General features: G+C 50.2%; 1 protein-coding gene across 1 annotated transcript in view; it reads right to left on the bottom strand.

Annotated features, from left to right (window-relative positions):
* LOC120391020 (venom factor-like) overlaps nt 1–17,554 on the bottom strand; it is a 59,038-nt gene that overhangs the window by 21,843 nt on the left and 19,641 nt on the right. The window contains exons 13-25 of the mRNA XM_039514221.1: nt 17,191–17,385; nt 16,599–16,760; nt 15,390–15,519; nt 14,535–14,606; nt 13,200–13,400; nt 12,710–12,821; nt 12,328–12,413; nt 12,002–12,141; nt 8,927–9,139; nt 6,942–6,999; nt 4,229–4,315; nt 3,391–3,594; nt 767–842 (exon numbers count right to left, since the gene is read on the bottom strand). Coding sequence (XP_039370155.1) covers nt 767–842; nt 3,391–3,594; nt 4,229–4,315; nt 6,942–6,999; nt 8,927–9,139; nt 12,002–12,141; nt 12,328–12,413; nt 12,710–12,821; nt 13,200–13,400; nt 14,535–14,606; nt 15,390–15,519; nt 16,599–16,760; nt 17,191–17,385 — 1,736 coding nt within the window. The remainder of the gene's footprint in view (nt 1–766; nt 843–3,390; nt 3,595–4,228; nt 4,316–6,941; nt 7,000–8,926; nt 9,140–12,001; nt 12,142–12,327; nt 12,414–12,709; nt 12,822–13,199; nt 13,401–14,534; nt 14,607–15,389; nt 15,520–16,598; nt 16,761–17,190; nt 17,386–17,554) is intronic.

The raw sequence follows: 17,554 nt of genomic DNA, 5'->3' as shown, positions 1-17,554 counted from the left end.
AGCTCCCCGCCCTGCTCCAGCTCACCTCTGCCTCTGCTCCGCCTCCTCCCCTGAGTGTGCCGCATCCTCACTTCTCCTCCCAGCGCTTGCTGCTGCGAAACAGCTGTTTCGCAGTGTAACAAGCTGTGGAAGGGAGGGGGGAGGAGCGGGAACACAGCACGCTCAGGGGAGGAGGCAGGGAAAAGGCGGGGCCGGGGATTTGGGGAAGGAGTCCAATAGGGGCAGGGAGGGGCGGAGACTTTGGGGAATGGGTTGGAATGTGGGCGGGGCAGGGGTGGAGTCGGGATGGGGCCTGAGGAGGTGGGGTGTCGAGCACCCACCGGTGCCAGGAGAAGTTGGCGCCCCGAGTCTTACTTTGCTTAGCGTGAAATATGATGGGATCATGACTAGTAGAGCTGTGATTATAGAATTTGTGTGCGCCGTGGACACCTTCCCACTGGGAACTGTACTGAAACCCACCAAATTCATTTCACACAAGCCATCATGTTCTAACAAACACGTGTTAGACCTCTACTGATCTAAGCCACTCTGGTGTCAGCAACCATACAAGGAACCACATTCCATTACCAATCTCTGATGCTGTCAAGTCCCCTCCGTTTTTAATCCCCTGGTGTATTTTTCTAAAGATCCAGTTCTACACATGAAATTTGTCCATTAAGTGTAGCCAGGGGAATAGATTGCTCTGGCTCATGTCTTCCAGAGGAATGGTATACAAAGGAGAAGCTCTACACAATGCAGCAGAGCGTTATAGAAAAGCTGCCTTTACCATGTGCTTGAGAGTGATTTTGAATAGGCTGCATAGGAGTGGTCGGGTTTCTTATATGCCAGTTGCTGTATGTAACCTGAAAAGGAGAAAGAAAGGTCTTTGAAATGTGTTGTGCACCTCTCCTGCCTTGTCTCTCCCATCTGTCATCCCTCTCCTCTTTCCTCTTTGCAAAGCACCATCTCTGCCCTCAGCTACCTGCTTGCCTCCATTCTGTGTTTGTTAGCAGCAGTCAGTTTGACTGGGAATCCAGTCCATTGAAGCAACTAAACCGAGCACTCCAGAGATCAGGATCCAAGTCACTTTCATGCTGGCTCAGGCTAATGTGCTCATCACATTGAAATTCTGCTCCTAGTGCGCACAGGGCCGTGAGCCGAGCATGGCACAGATATCAGGTAGGAGGAAATCTAAGAGGCAGCACAGGTAATTGAAAGAGGAGTTCAGTCCCCATGACACATTCATACCTTGGCCACTCTATAGAGACAGCTGCAAGATGTCCTGGGTCAGATGTGGCGAGGATTTTGGCAGAAGCGGATTAAGATTTGTTGGGGCCCGGGGCACAAAGAACATTTGGGCCCACCACACCCTGTGGGACGAGGGGTGCCAGAACTGGGGGGGCTAGGAAGGCCACCCCCCTACACACACACTTTTAAAAGTGCAAGGTCATTCCCGCCCAGTTTTTAACATGGGCGGAATAGCCTCGGTCAGGCGTGGAGCAGTGGTGGCATGGGCGTGGTTTGGGAGAACAGGGGAGGCGTTGCCCCCTCAAACTGCAAGCCTAGGGCCAGAGGCGACAGGAGGAGTGGTGCCACAGGTGGTGGGTGAACCACCAACTCGGGTAGGCTAGCCCCCGGCCCACCCCTTCCACCTGAGGCCCCGCCCCTGGAGGGGGCAGGAGGCTGGACTGGAGCCCCTGCCCCTGGGTCCCACCGGCAGTGGTGTGCCCCAGGTGGTGGGGACAGGGGCTGGGAGATGTTCTCAGGCACCCAGGCCCTCTCCTCAGAGCAGGTGGAGGGTCCAGGGCTTCCCACAGCAGCTCGGGCTCCCTGGGAAGCTCTTACCATTGCCTGGCTCTGGCTTCTCCAAGGGGAAGCAGGGGACAGGGACACGGTTCTGGTGCCAGCCCCCTACATGTCTAACCAGGTTCCGGCGCTCCTGCTGGGTCCCCCAGATTAGATTTTGGCAACACCGATATGTGTCCCGCTAGGAACTGACTTGAGATCCATCAACTGAGCCCACAAAGACCCCCAAACAGCCGTCCCAAAGTAAGTTTTTTGCTGTTATCAAGATGGAACAGATTTTAACCATCAACTATGTACATCTGTCCCACTAGGAAGTGGGCTAAGACTCACCAGTCCGGAAAATAACAGTTTAATTGTTGAGGTGAGATGGATCTGAGCTGGAAGCATATGGAAAATGGTTCTAATTATAATCCTGGGGGAATTCTGTGCCACTGCGCACGGGCAGAATTTGTGTCCCATGCAGAATTTTTTTTGTCTGCAGAAAATACATTCAGCCAGAGAGGTTCTGCAGTTACACCTTTCACCCACCATGGGCTGCACTGGTGCCAGAACGGAGGGTGGCTGCTCCCGGGTGGGAGCGGCCCCAGCTGCAGCTAGGGAAGAGAAAAGGCTGTGTTCTTCAGTGCTCTGCCCATGGGGCCAGGTCAGGAGGCATGGGATATGGGGGGGACGGACAGCATGGGGCACATGGGGCTGCTGGGTGTGTGTGTCAAAGATGGGTTCAGAAGGGCTAGTGGGGGGACAGACTGGGGCGGGGGCTGAACGGATGGGTAGGGGAGGGATACATGGGAACAGACAGAAGAGGGGTGGTTGAGTGGGGGTTCAGGGACATGGGCACAGGGGGAAGAGGGGTGGCTAAGTGGGGGTGCAGGGTTGCATGGGGAGGAGGTGGCTGAGTGGAAGTGCAGGGACACATGGGAACTGGGGGTACAGGGACACTTGGGGACGAGGCAGATGTGCCTGACTGAATGAGAAAGGCTAGGGATCAGCCAGGGTCTGCAGCGGGGAGGCTTCCTAACAATCCCTCCCCCCGACCCAAAAAACCCCACATGTTCCATACTTCTCCCACCCACACCCAACAACCCTTCAAATCCATATCAAGGCTCCTCCCAGCCATTACTACCCTCTCCCTCAGCTCCACCTTCACTCCCGGCTCCCCCAGGCCTTTGCACTGCTTCTGAGGGGTGCAGGAAATACATTTCTGTATTGTAGTTTAAATGAATTACTCCGAGTTCTGTAGGAATATGCCTAGTAAGGAATCTATTTGTCAAAAAACATTTCCTGAAACTTTTTTGTTGTCTGTATTGTTACAGACAAACTTGCTCATGGGTATTTTGTAATAAACTACCAAAATAATTGAAACTGGCATGATTATATTGTGTTATTTTGACAAATAAAATATGTAGAATTTTGCAGAATTTTAAAATATTGTGAAAAAACTTTTCATTTTTGGCACAGAATTCCCCCGGGGGTATTCTATAGGTTGACACCACTCGCCTTAGCCATCCTGTCCCCCACCCAATAGCCATATGCAGGAATAACCAAGCCCTAGTAATGAACAGGAGTCTGGAGAAGGTCCTGCTGTCACCCAGGAAAGCCTCTTACCGGTCCTGATCAGGTTGATGGCTTCAGCCCGGCGATTCACCCCCATCGCCTCCCACTGGTTGGTGCTGTCCAAGAAGTAGGTGGAAATGACCGTTGGGGTCAAACTGATCATGTTCTGTTCCCCACAGCCAGAGGGCACCACGATAAGATGCCCCAGCTTGGCCCCGTCGATAGAGTTTTCTACAACCTGAGCCACGGGGTTTCCTGGCCAAGAGAAGAACCTGGTGTGAATTCAAGCATGGGAGTGGTGGCTTGTGGGAATGGGGAGAAAGTGACCCCTCAGTGGGTTTTGTAGACTTAACACTCTGAACCTGAAATGTGCCTCAATGCCCCCTGGAGTCTGGGGCACCCACCACCCTGTAGAACTGGGTCCTAAGACTGGTTCAGTTGATCCAAACCCCTGCTGGGACCTTGCAGATTGGAAGAGAAGTCAGTGATGTGGAGTCTGGGTATATTTTCAGTGCAACTTGTTTCATTTACACTATGCACACCAGTCCTGGAGCAGAGGGAGTTGCAAACAGCATGCAGGTCAGTCCTCTCTCTCTCTGGGATCTTGGCCCCAAACACTACTTCTCAGTTCCCAGGGAACAACTCTAGCAACAGAGATGAAAGCAAATGCTTCTGCTGCTTTCCACAGCTCCCCTAAAGAAAATTCACAAAAAGAACACCACCACTGTATTTCTTCCTCGACTAAAACTCGCTCGCACACTAGGAAAAAACTTGTAAGAGTGTGTAACATTTGGTCCATTCCTTGACCTCTGGCCTAACAGTCTTACGAACTTCTGAGTTTCACTCAGTATGATTTCTAAGCACTTCACAATCACAGGCTCTTATTTACCAGTGATGGAGACTTTGGTTTCTGGTACAGTATCTGGAATGATATCATTTATATCTGGAGCTTTCACCTTTATCATCTGTTCCCCACCTGTGAAAAGGAGAAAAGAACCCACAGTGAAAATATGAGCGTCCTGTTGGCTTTGCAGCTGCTATTTCTCCTGGATTACAGGCTCCCTGCCTTCATACAGAGCCTGAAATGATGCCCTGTGGAGAGAGATGGAGGAAGGTACTAAGATGAGAGGGGGGTGGTGACATTGCAGTCCAAACTGATTGTCCCAGGATTCATACTGCTGACTTCCGAATAAGCCAAACCGGCTGTGTGATCACAGGCATGAATTCAGCTGATTTAAAGCGATGATAAAGACATTAATATTAGTGGCCTGATTCTCCACTACTTTTCACTTTATTATTAATTATGATTATTTGTACCGCAGTAGTGCCCAGAGGCACCAGTCCAGGGCTGGGCCTCCATTCTTCCTCTGTTGCCTCCAGTGATGGAGAATCATGTCTAGTTTTGGAATCAAACATTTTCTAAAATGTTCTCTTCTACCCTTGAGAGCTACCTGTTCCATCAGCCAATAGCAAAATCCGTGTCACACTTTATATTCAAAAGTATGATTACACAGAGTTTGTAAAAGGATTGACAACTTCTTAATAAATGTTTTAATAAATGGCTAATCAATTGTTACAGATTCTTAGAGTTCAGCAGATCAATAGGTTGCTTATAACCACTACAACACCTTCTATTGATATCTGCAACACATACTGTTCATGTCTGCACCCCGCTTATAACATATAGTAATATTTAAAACCCTTTATTAACTGCTTATAAATGTGCTCAACATTGTGTGACCAAAATCTGTTTTGATTTGTGTCTGACTCCTTTGAGAGGAACATTAGTTCACTGGTTAAGACATTATCCTTGGACTGAGAACCTGGACTCATTCCTTACTCTGGTGCAGATGCCCTGTATGCCTTTGGGACTAGTAATTAATAGCTTGGTGCCTCAGTTTCCCCAGCTGTAAAATGGGTATAAAACATTTCCCTATCTCATAAGTGTGTTGTGAGGATAAGTACATTAAAGATCATGAGGTGCTCAGTGTGACACTGCACCCCATATTCTTCATAGAAATATTGTTATGATATGAATGTGGCACAACTAAGATATGTTTTATGTAAGATGGGTCATGTGAGGTATCATTGGAAATGTTCTGATCGACTGAATGTGGTTATCCAATTTGTATGCATGTATCATTTCTGTATCTGAGGTTAGGAATATTGACTATGTAACAATTACAACTATGTCTGTATTTGGGGGAACGCCCACCAGACAATAGGCAATCAGTCTCAATAGGCCATTAGGAAGAACAACAAGATGTGGAAGATACTAATCTCAGCGCCTTCCTGGGGTTGCTGCTTTGACACTACAAGGTCAGGTGATAGGCTCACCTGGTACTAGACCCCCATCGTGGGCTTTCAGTGTTTTTCCATTAAGAGGTAGCGGGGTGGGGGTGGGGGTGGGGGGTCAGACTGGGAAACAAAAGATTCCTGCCTTATGTATATTCTATTTAACGCTGGGAAGTAAGGCAATCAGACCTTTTCTCCTTTGCCTCCCATCCAAGAAGGAAGATTGCTAAAAACATCTGAAGGAAAGGCTGAGTCCAGGCTGAGAACAGGGATTTACCCTGTTAAGAGACATAACTGGAACTCTGATCTGCAGAAACTCGGCAACCTGCCTAAAACATCATTTAGGGTGAGAAATTACAACGTGTAACCTGTTTCTTTAGTATATTAAGCTTTGTTCGCATGTTTTGTTTTATTTACTCAGTAATCTGCTTTGTTCTGTTTGCTGTCCTTTATAATCACATAACATTTACCCTTTATCGTTAATAAAATTGTTTTTAGTTTATTCCAAAACCCAGTTTGTGAAATTCATATCTGGGGGGAAGGGGCGGGCAAAGAGCTGTGCATATCTCCCTCCATGTTGAGGAAGGGGGAGATTTTTATGAGCTTGCATCGTGCCTCTCTCTCTATACAGCAAAAGACAATATTATTTTGGGTTCACCCCCCAAATGAGGTGTGCACGTGAGTGCTGGGTAAACCCCCGAGCTGAATCTTCCCTCACAGAGCTGATTTCAGTCTGTGTCTGCTGCTGGTTGTGGTCTTACCTATGTCTGGGCCAGAAAAGGCTTGAGGGCCTGGCACAGCAAGAACGGAGTGAGGAAGACCAGGCTGGTGGAATGGGTGGACGCAGTGGGACTCCAGCACATCAGGTGGCACCTTGGATGTGGGGGTTCTAACCTGTCACACTCAATTACTATGGTATGTGTAAGTATCTCAGAAGGATATAATGCTGTGGTGATACATGATTGTGTAAGGCAGACAGAGGGACCAAAGAAATGTCAATATTTCACACACATTTTAAACCAGTGTGGGGTATTCCATGGAACTGATGCAAGTCTTCCATTGACAGCTTGACACTGGCAGCCTCACATGTCGCCCAAAACCGAAGCGATCCATTTGAAAATCCCCAGGCACGATCGTATGGCAGGTGCAGAATTTTTCTGGCAAGTTTGAGGCAAATTGGGAAAAGCGTTTGAAAGATACGAGGGCTCCAAAAATGAGATACCCTCGCTTGTCTATACATTGTGTGCTCACTGGGCGCTTGCAGAAGGAAAGGCACTATATAAAGACAAATCATTGTGGTTACTCACCTACTGCAGCTGGATCCAGCTGAGTGGACATAGTCTGGGTTACTCTCATCCCTTCAGGCTAGGAGGGAAGAACAAGAACACATGATCAAAGTGGAACAAAAGTTATTTGCAGCGTTGTAGCCAGGTTGGTCCCAGGACAGGGGTGACGGCATAGGCACCGACTCCGTGGGTCCTCTGGGGCTGGAGCACCCACAGGGAAAAACTGGTGGGTGCTGAGCACCCAGCGGCAGCCCCACATCAGCTCTCTCTCTCTCCCCCCCAAGTGTTTGTCACCCACCGCGGATCAGCGCCTCCCTCTCCTTCCCCATGCCCCTTGCCCAATGCAAACAGCTGTTTCGCAGCGTGCAGGAGGTTGGGAGGAGGAGCGAGGACACGCTCAGGGGAGGGGGCAGGAAGAGGCAGGGAGGGGTGGAGCCTTGGGAGAAGGGATGGAGTGGGGGCGGAGCCTGGGGGTCGAGCACCCCCGGCTCTTTGAAAAGTTGGCTCCTGTGGGCGATGGATTCTTCCCCAAAGTGGGGGGCCCATGAGGCCCCATGCCCTCTGTGGCCCTGCCCCTCCTCTCCCCCCAAAGTCCCGCCCCCCAGCCAAGCTGGCAGCTGGAGCCCAGGGCGCACCCCCTGCCCGGGGTCAGAGGGCCCAAGAGCAGCCCCCAGCCCACGTCCCCGCCTAGGGCAGGTGGAGGGTCTGCGGCTCCCCACAGAAGCCCAGGCTCCCTGGGCCGCTCTTACCTGGGCCGGGCTCCAGCTTCCGGCCTGGCCAGGGGGCGGGGCCTTGGGGGTGGAAGAGGAATGGCTGGGGGCCGGGCCCGTGGCTAAAGTGGGAGGGCCATGGTCCCTTGGTCCCCCCCATCCCAAGATAAGAGAGAGAGACAAGGGCAGGGGGGGTCAGGTAATATCTTTTATTGACCAACTTCGGTTGGTGGAAGGGACAAGCCTTTTGTGCTTCCCAGAGCTCTCCCTCAGGTCTGGAGAAAGAAACGGGAGAAGGACTGTTTCTTTTTGGTCTGGCTGCATCTTGGAAGGAAAAGGGGGAAGCCCCATTCACAGCCCCAAATGCCACCCTGGTGTACATCTCCTGACTTCAGTGGAGCTTTACCCGGAATGAATTTACCCCTAGAACCGCGCAGGGTAAGGAATTGGTGTTCTCACGGCTATACGTTGTTTCAGTTCTCAGTGAAGGACCCCTGATCCCCAAGTGAAGTCTCTCGTTAAGAGGCCAAATGGCACTGATTTTCCATGGGCAAGCTGGAAGAGTCAGTTCTGGCCCTTCTGCTCTCAAATATAACTGACTCATGTCCTCCAATATCAGACCACTGTTCACAGGGCCAGTCTAAAGATGTTTGGGAGGGTTTATCATGGCCCTCATCACTGTAGTATCTGAGTGCTTCACAGTCTTGCATGGATCTATTGCTACAACCCCCCTGGGACATAGGGCAGCACTAACATCCCCATTTCACAGATGGGTAATTGAAGTGCAGAGCGACTAAGTGACTTGCCCAAGGTCACACAGGGAGACTGTGACACAGCAGGGAATCAAAACCAAGTCTCCTACGCCCTAGGACAATACTTTAACCACTGGACCATCCTTCATGTGCAGTGAGGGCTCATGAGAGGATTCTTTGAGATACACCAGCAACGTTTTCCATGAAGTGTGTGAGAATATCTTTAAAACGTCCTCCCACAATTTTACTGCAGAAATGGAGCCCTCTGAGGGCGCTGGTCCAAGGAGCAAGACACTAGGGGGTTTAGCAGCTGAGCTTGGGTCTCTCATGGGACACCCTGCAGACACACCTGCAGAGTTACGTGCAGCAACTAGGCCATTAACAAAGCTGCTGTGGTCACTGCAGTGGAGAGAAGGAAGTGGGCTGAGGACAGAGGTGCTAACTTCTGAGGTAAGGTAAAGACCAGATTCCAAAGACAACCTAGCCAGGCCACCGGCTGCTTGTCCTGTGACCAGACAGGATGGGCCTGTGACCCAGTACATACCACGACCTTCAGCTTCTTCTTCACACCGTCGGACATGGATGAGTCCCACACAGCTGCTTTCACCTCTACGTCATGCAGCCCTAGCTCCAGTGGGACGATCACGAGTGGCACCGCCCGGGAAGACATGGGCTCAATGTCCAGGATCTGCCGATATTTCGTTTTGGAAGAGGATGCGCTGCACAAAGCTGGATTGTGTAACAGCTCCATTCGGACCTGGGAAGTGAGCACAGGGGCAGCTTTTACCCAGAGAAATACGGTAACCAGAGGGGAGCGGTTCTCTCTGTTACAAACGGCTGCTTTGCTGGCTGGGGTCTGAGGGTCCGATCCTGCCAGGTGCTGAATGCCTCCAGCAAGCTCAAGGTGCTCAGCATTTTGCAGCATTTCTCCAAGAAGAAGTCCTATAACAAGGCTAAAAAGCACTGGTTGATGTGTTATGAAGCCAAAGGATCCAGACCGGCAGCCTTTAGAAACCCAAGTACCACATTTGTCCATAGATCGGGGACAGGACAAGCAGTAGCAGGGCAAGCTCTGCCTATTCATCCCTGCCTATTGCCTATTCAGTCTTTAGACTGACGGCTGAGATGGACAGAAAGAAGGCCAATGAATGTCAACTGGGACCATGGCTTTGCGATGAGGACACTGGGGTGAGGATGTCAGCAAGCATGTGGATACGGGTGATCCAGAGGATATAGTGTACTTGGACTTTCAGAAAAGCTTTGACAAGATCACAAACCAAAGGCTCTTGAGCAAAGTAAAGAGTCATGGGATAAAAGGAAAGGTCCTCTCCTGGATCAGTAACTGGTTAAAAGATAGGAAACAAAGGGTAGCAATAATTGATCAGTTTTCACAGCCAAGAAATAAATAGCGGGGTTCCCCAAGGATCTGTACTGGGACCTGTTCTCTTCAATATCGTCATAAATGATCTGCAAAAGGGGATAAACAGTGAGATGACAAAGTTTTCAGACAATACAAATGTACTCAAGATAGTTAAGTCCAAAGCAGACTGTGAAGAGTTACTAAGGGATCTTGCAAAACTGTATGACTGGGCAAGAAAATGGCAGATGAAATATAACGTTGAAAAGCACACAGTAATGCACATTGGAAAACATAATGCTAACTATATGCATAAAATGATGGGTCTAAATTAGTTGTTTCCAGTCCAGATAGAGATCTTGGAGTCATTGTGGATAGTTCTCTGAAAATATCTGATCAATGTGCAGTAGCAGTCAAAAAAGCAAACAGAACGTTAGGAACTATTAGGAATTAGATAGATAATAAGACAGAAAATATCACAATGCCACTATATAAATCCATGGTATGTCCACACCTTGAATACTGCTTGCAATTCTGGTCACCCCATCTGAAAAAACATACGCAAGAACTGGAAAAACTACAGAGAAGGGCAACAAAAATGATAAAGTGGATGGAACAGCTTCCCTATGAGGAGAGATTAAAAAGACTAGGAATGTTAATGTTAGAAAAGAGATGACTGTGGGAAGGGTATAAGAGATTTATAAAATTATGAATGATGTGAGGAAAGTGAATAAGGAAGTGTCATTTACTCCTTCACATAACACAGGAACCAGGGGTCATCCAAGAAAATTAATAAGCAGCAAATTTAAAACAAATGTAAGGAAGTATTTCTTCACGCCCTGCACAGTCAACCCGCAGAACTCATTGCCAGGGAAATCTTGTAAAATCCAAAAGTATAATTGGGTTTAGAAAAGAATTAGCTAAGTTTATGGAGGACAGGTCCATCACTGGAATTAGCCAAGACAGTCAGGTGCAACCCCATGCTCTGGTTGTCCCTAAAACACTGACAGCCAGAAGCTGGGACTGGATGACAGGGGAGGGATCATTCGATAATTGCCCTGTTCTGTTCATTCCCTCTGAATCACCTGGCACTGGCCACTGTCGGAAGACAGGATACTGGGTTAGCTGTACCACTGGTCTGACCCAACATGGCCGTATATTCAGAACTACCACTAGAGGACATTTAAGCCCACATTACAGACATATGTCCCATTCGGAAGTGAAACCGTGAACTCATTTAGTCAGACGGTGACCAACAAGCAGCCCTTATTTTGGGAACGACCTTCTGTAAATACACACTATGAATGGGTTCTGTTTGACCTGATCGTTTTAATGCGTCTATTTCAGGACAGAATCAGCTTGGCATGGGTCATGTGTGACTCCCGCATTGGGGAAGGGTGGGGGCCTGAGTGTTGGAAGCTCCCTAGAAGTATGTGTGTGTGTGTGGGGGGGGGGGGGGCCACCAGCACCCGGACCGTGGCCCTGCCCCATGCTCCACCCCAGTCCCCACTCCTGCTCAGCCCCCTCCCCTGGGGGCCCTCCCACTGCTCACGCCTCTTCGCTTCCTCCCCCACCCGCCACCTGACACCCTCGTCTCTCTGCCTTTTTAAGAGAAGAAGTGCAAGTGGCGAGTGGGGGAGGGGGTGAAGAGGTATGAAAGGCAGGTATGGGAGCCTTAGGGGGTGTGTGGAGAGGCGTGAGAGGTGGGTGGGGAGGTCATGGGGGAAGTGCGGGAGCAGAAGAACATAAAACATAAGAATGGCCGCACTGGGTCAGACCAAATGTCCATCCATCCCAGTATCCTGTCTACCGACAGTGGCCAATGCCAGGTTCCACAGAGGGAGTGAACCTAACAGGTAATGATCAAGTGATTTCTCTCCTGCCATCCATCTCCACCCTCTGACAAATAGAGGCTAGGGACCCCATCCCTTACCCATCCTGGCTAGTAGCCATTAAAGGCAGCATGAGAGGCAGGCAGGGCGGATTCGGGGGAAGAGGCGGACCTGGAACGGGAAGAGGAACAGTGTAGGCAAGGCCGGGGGAAGAGCGGAACGCAGGAGTGGGGCCTCAGGGCGGAGCGTGGGTGAGCCGCACTGTGTTTTGGGCTTAGCCTCCCCAGGCCTATTATACCCATTGCTCATGCAGCTTGGGGCCATAGTTTTCTGTGTGGCATGGAGATCTCGAGTTGGGCATGCCTGTATCTAATGGCCTGTCTGAAGTGTAACTAGCAATGCAATATCTAGGTGCTAGATGCGAGTTTACCTTGATTTTGTCATCCTGATAGTTGTAGAGAATAGCCCGGATCTCCACCTGCTCGTTCCTCACTACAGAGTAAGGCAGCCGGAGGTCGATGAAAAAGTCCTTCATCACTGTTATCTCGTAGGGGTCAGCCACACAGATCCCTGCAGTAGGAAAGGACCCCGGGTCAGGATCAATGGGATTTACGCTTTAATATTGAAACCCATTTGTTATCACCTGGATTGCTCCATCTCACTGTGAGGTTTTTAAGGTCCGTTGCTGCCTGGAGCCCCTTTTTCCCCATTCGAATTTCTATTGGCTCACTTCAGCAAGCTGGCTGTGTTCCTCACCTTTGGTCTCGGAGAGGCTCACGGCCAGCACCTCCCAGGTAGTGATGGAATCCTTCAGGTAAAAATTCAAGGTCTTGGAAGAAATTCTACAAGGAGAGAGAGGCAGAGTTTTAATTTACAGAAGGAAGAAGCTAGGTCTCATGGACATTCTCAGTCCAAGAGTCTAAATCCCAAATTCACCCACCCTTAAATGAGATCGGACATTGAGATCCTAACCAGTTATAGACACTGACTTCAGCAGTGGTTGGACATACTTATGGCATGCCTTTTGTTTTGGGGCAAAAATATAGCATGGAACAATGGGCCAGGTCAGTAGAGATTTACTGACTTACACCCACTGTGGATCTGGTCCCGTGAGAACCACAGAGCTACACCCTCTTACCCATCTCTGTTTGGCAGCTGGGGCAGCTGTTCCACTTGCCATAACCAACTCTCTGGAAAGTGGCTCCTCGAGGTAATATCTTCATCTTGTAAGAACCCTTCATCAATGTGACCTGGGATGTTAAATCAGAGGTAGTTAGCCGAGCTGTGAAATCCTCAGTGCCCTGCTCTGAGATTCAATAGGATGGCAGTGATGTTGTGGCATAAACCGTTATGTTTTGATGCCACCATGTTCTGGGGTTGTAGCATAGGTGGATGGCTAGATGGGAGAAGGTGCCAGCCACCCACATTTGGTTGCCTCTCCCCGCCCACAACATCCCAGAGTGACGTGCTCTTCTTCTTTGGCTGATTCCACATATGGCGAGCCTCTTCCAGCTGCCCATGCTCTGAGACACGGATCTCACCCAGTGAACATGAGCAGCACCGGCTCGGGTGGCCCAATATCCTTCCACCGTCCCTCCTCTGAGTGATATTAAAACCCTGGTACTTGCTTCGTGACAGTTCCAGGTGGAGCTCCCGCTGCCTCTCGTCCCGTATCGTTTTGATATAGTTGCAGCAGTCGAGGAAGGCCTTCTTGCACTCGGCCGTATCCAGGATGTACCCAGCCCGCTTCTCACAGCTGTGCCCCATGGGGTTCTCATACATCCCATCTTCGCAGCATTTCTTCACTGCCTGGTCCTGGTACTCTGCCGCTGAAATGTACAAACCACAAGGTCTCTCCTACTGAGCCAGTTGTGTCTCGCAATGTCTCAGTCCTCTTTACTCTCTAGTGGAGATGGGCAAAGGGCAGAGGAGAGTCAGCGGGTGAAATGTACACCTTCTCCCAGCCCGCCAGAGTGTATGTTACCCCAACATAGACACCCTTACACTCACACCACCTACAGGTGTGTCTCACATACCCCCCTTGCGCATCACACCCTGTAGGTGAATCTTTTCCCAGTGATACATACAGCAGTGCTTCACCCACCCTCCATGACATGCAAATGAACATCTGGCCCAGAGTCGAAGCCGACGTAATCCTCACCGGGAAGGGACAGAAGAGAGACGTGCAGCACGAAAAGCAACAAAAGAAGGGTGCTGGAGTACGCATGGGAAAGTTCCTTCCTCATTTTCACATAAACCTTCTTCCAGCTCCTTGGAGTGCACAGTAGACCAGCCTAGATTCCCCTACACCAGCTGTTCCAGTGCATCACGCAGACAGCTGCATCTGAACACAACTAAAACTCCACTTTCCCTATTCTTGATTACGGCGAGCACCATGCTCCACTGAGTCACCCAGGCATCGTCCTCATCTCTCCAGTACAACAATACACTAGGGCAGAGGTTATCAAACTTTAGCAACCCGAGGACCCCTATTTTGATTTAAAATTTTTCGTGGTCCTCCAAACCCCCTGCTCAGCCCCAGGCCCCATCCCAACTCCACCCCTTCCCCCAAGACCCCACCCCACCTCTTCCCTCCCCTGCTCCATCCCTGCCTTTCCTTTCCCCCGGTTCTTTCTGCCCCCTCCCCTGAGCACACCCCATCCTCAGTCCTTCCCCTCCCTCCTAGCACCTCCTGCACGCTGCTGAACAGCTGTTCCCCGGTGTGCAGGAGGTGCTGAGATGGAGGGGGAGGAATTGATCAGTGGGGCTCATGGACCCCCTGGAGTACTCTCGTGGACCCCAGTTTGAGAAATGCTGCACTAGGGGGACAGGTGCATTGGGAATTTTGCCTTCCTCTAAACCGTCGGATGTTGGTCATTCTTGGGAAGCAGGATATCCCCCTTGCTGGACAGATGGTTTGACCAGGGATGACAATTCTTTTCCCCAGTCTCACTGGTACCTACTTTTGTTTGCCTTATACTCAATGAGCTGAACGGAGCGACGCCGGCGTTTTGCTGGCTGGGGACACTCTGGCTCTGCAGAAAGAAGTGAGAAACCGAAATGAAGCTCTGGACAGAGGGGAGCTCAGTCTTTGTGACCCAACCAGCCCTTAGCCTCCCTGCTGAGACTCAGCTGGCCATTGTGGTGATGGCTTTTGTGATGTAACAATCACACACTGCACGTCTATGCCCCATTCATCCAAGAACCTCAAAACACTTTACAAAGGCAAATATCATTATCCCCAGTTGGTAGATGGCAAAGCTGAGACACCCAGAGGTGAAATGACGTCCCCAAAATCACGCAAATGGCAGAGTCAGAAATGGAATCTAGGCTTCCTGAATCCTGCATCCTACTGCAACCCATCTAACATACCTCACTGTCTCCAAGAGCTGGGAACAGAACCCAGGAGTCCTGATTCCCTGTCCCCCTCTAAACTCTAGGTCGGGGTAGTCAATTATTTTTTGTCAAGGTCCAAATTTCTGGGTCAAGGTGTAGTCAGGGTTCAGACTCAGACTAAATAAAAAGATTTCGGGGTCCATTCAAAAGCATCTGGCAGTCCGGATTTGGCCTGTTCTAGGCTAAGCCGCCTTCTCTGAACGCTTGTCCACTGGGAGGCAGATTGAAACCATCACAGCACAGACCACCAAGAGGCCGGCTTTCAATTGCTACTGTCCTGGGGCAGGTGAACAAAGACTTGGAAGTGGACGGTTTTGAAACCCTGTTACCAATACCTCGAGCCACCCAGAGATCAGCCAGTCTGTGAAGCTAGTTGCTGAATGGGGAGGTAAGCAAGGAGTTTCAGATCTATGCAGTGATACCTGATCTCTGGGGTGTTGAAATCTTAATGCTGGTCTCCAGGCTCAGTCCAGCATCTGCAAACACACCGATATTGTCCTTGCCACTGCCAGGTGTGCACCCAATGTCGCTTTTCTCCACAGAGTCCCAGATCTGTGACGAGTGGGCATAGATAGGAAATCATTATGAATCGTGGTATTTTGTATCTATATAGGCCTGGACTTCCACAGAGGTCTAATTCCCCTTGGTCCCTTTGGACTCCCAGCCAGAAGGGTCTCAAAGCACTTTACCCGCTGAAGACTAGATTTTGCTCTTTGAATGCTACGGATTAAAAATGCTCTTTTTGTGTCTGGTGCAGGTTGACAGACTTGAGCTGGCAGGGCATGGGCTAGCACTCTGAAAATAGCCACGTAGACAGTGCCGTGAAGTGGTGGCTTAGGCTGGAGCTCAGGCTCTGAAGCCCACGCCCCTTCCTCGGCGCTGTCTATATATTTAGAGTGCTAGCATGAGCCCCATTAATCCACGTGTGTCGACTAGGGCTGGGAAGCTTGCTCCCGCTTGCTCCAAAATGCTGTGTAGACGTACCATGAAAGATCATAGCCACCTCTAGCATGGTGTTGGAATGAGAACTGACTCAGAGGGAGGAAGGCAGTGGTGCTGGAACACTTTCTAGAGTGAGGGAGCTGCGCCCCTTCCTCCCTGTCCATGCCCCCTGCTGCCCCCTAGAGCTGGGGCCGGGAGCAGGACCATGGCTCCGGGAGCTGGGGGACGGGACGGGATAAGGGGGCCGAGGCTGGGGCCACAGCTGGGGATAGATGTGGAGCCCTGGGTGCGGGGCTGGCAGCTGAGACTCTTGGCACAGGGCTAGGAGCAGGGGGCTGGGTGCGGAGCTGGCAGCCGGGACCCCAGGCCTGGAGCCCTGCCCCATGTAAAATCAGGGGGTGCTGTAGCACCCCTCACACGCCTCGTTCCCGTGCCTACGGAGGAAGGCCTCCTTCTGAATCACCAAAATTACTTCTTGCAGCTCCCTGGGTTTCCTTTAAAGTCTCCCATTCAAGGACTGAACTGACCCACCCCTGCTTTGATTGAGTCTGAGGAAGAGTCCACTCCAAGGAGTTCGCTCGCAAGCAAAAAAAATTCTTGCTATTACCAAACAAAATCTCAGCTCAGTACCTTCCACCCTGTAAAACACCACCAGTCACAGCCAATGTCCCGATGTTTTCATGGCCCACCTTTGTTTGCGAAATCTTGTGTTTCTTGTTCAGAACATAGACTCCCTTGTCCACGGCCACCAGCCCGACACGCGCTCCAGCATCTCCTTCCACTTTGATTGTCATTGAGGACCCTGGCTTGTGGATTCTATTGTCCGCCTTGGTGGCTCCTTTCACCACCAGCTATTTGGAAAAGGGCGAAGCAAGGGGGTTATTTTATGGCAGAGGGAAGCCATTTACTTCCTTTCTTAGCATAAAAAAGTAGAGTAAATCTGAAGCTGATTCTAGATTCCAAAGAAATCTATTTATAGACCTTAATTTCTATCTATCTTTCTATTGCATCTCTAAGGAATCTCTTAATTGTGCATTGACCCAGGAGACGCTGAGAGCTGAATCTTGTCCCATTATTCCTAAAAATGACTTTTTGTGTGTTTCGACTCTCCAGTCATGACTGAATGGTGCCCTGGTCTCAGTTGTGCTAAAGGAGGAGGAAAAAGAAGTCTGAGCCCTGAAGCGAGAAGAAAATCGTGGATAATAGTGATGGCTTTATGACAAGTGTCAATTTCTATTAACAGGCCTAGACCCAGAGGACCAGAGAGAAAAATCAACCCACCGTTCCCATGCAGGTGTCCTGGACGTCCATCCAGACTGAGTCTGCTACAATCTCTGAATTTTCTACTTGGTAGTAAGCCACGATGCGGAATGAAGGGATGAGGTCTGGAGTGATGGGCAGAGACATGGTCACCAGATTTTGTCCCACTTGCTTGGCCTGTCTTCCAGCCCGGATGATCTTCCCTTTATTCAGGATCTAACAGGGAAACATGAGACATGGGTTGTGAAGGACAATGAACCTCATCATGCACCTGGACAAGACCAAGAGACTTGGAATGTTTCAGAGTCTAGAGTTGATGGAACTGGTTGAGGACTGCAGGACCTGGCTCTGAGGTGTGGAGGGTCTGGTATTCAGATACTCTTCA

This window comes from Mauremys reevesii, linkage group 25, assembly GCF_016161935.1.
Source record: "Mauremys reevesii isolate NIE-2019 linkage group 25, ASM1616193v1, whole genome shotgun sequence".
Taxonomy (NCBI): Eukaryota; Metazoa; Chordata; order Testudines; family Geoemydidae; genus Mauremys; species Mauremys reevesii.
Note: the sequence above shows the minus strand (reverse complement) of the source record. Positions and strands in the feature narration are given on the sequence as shown.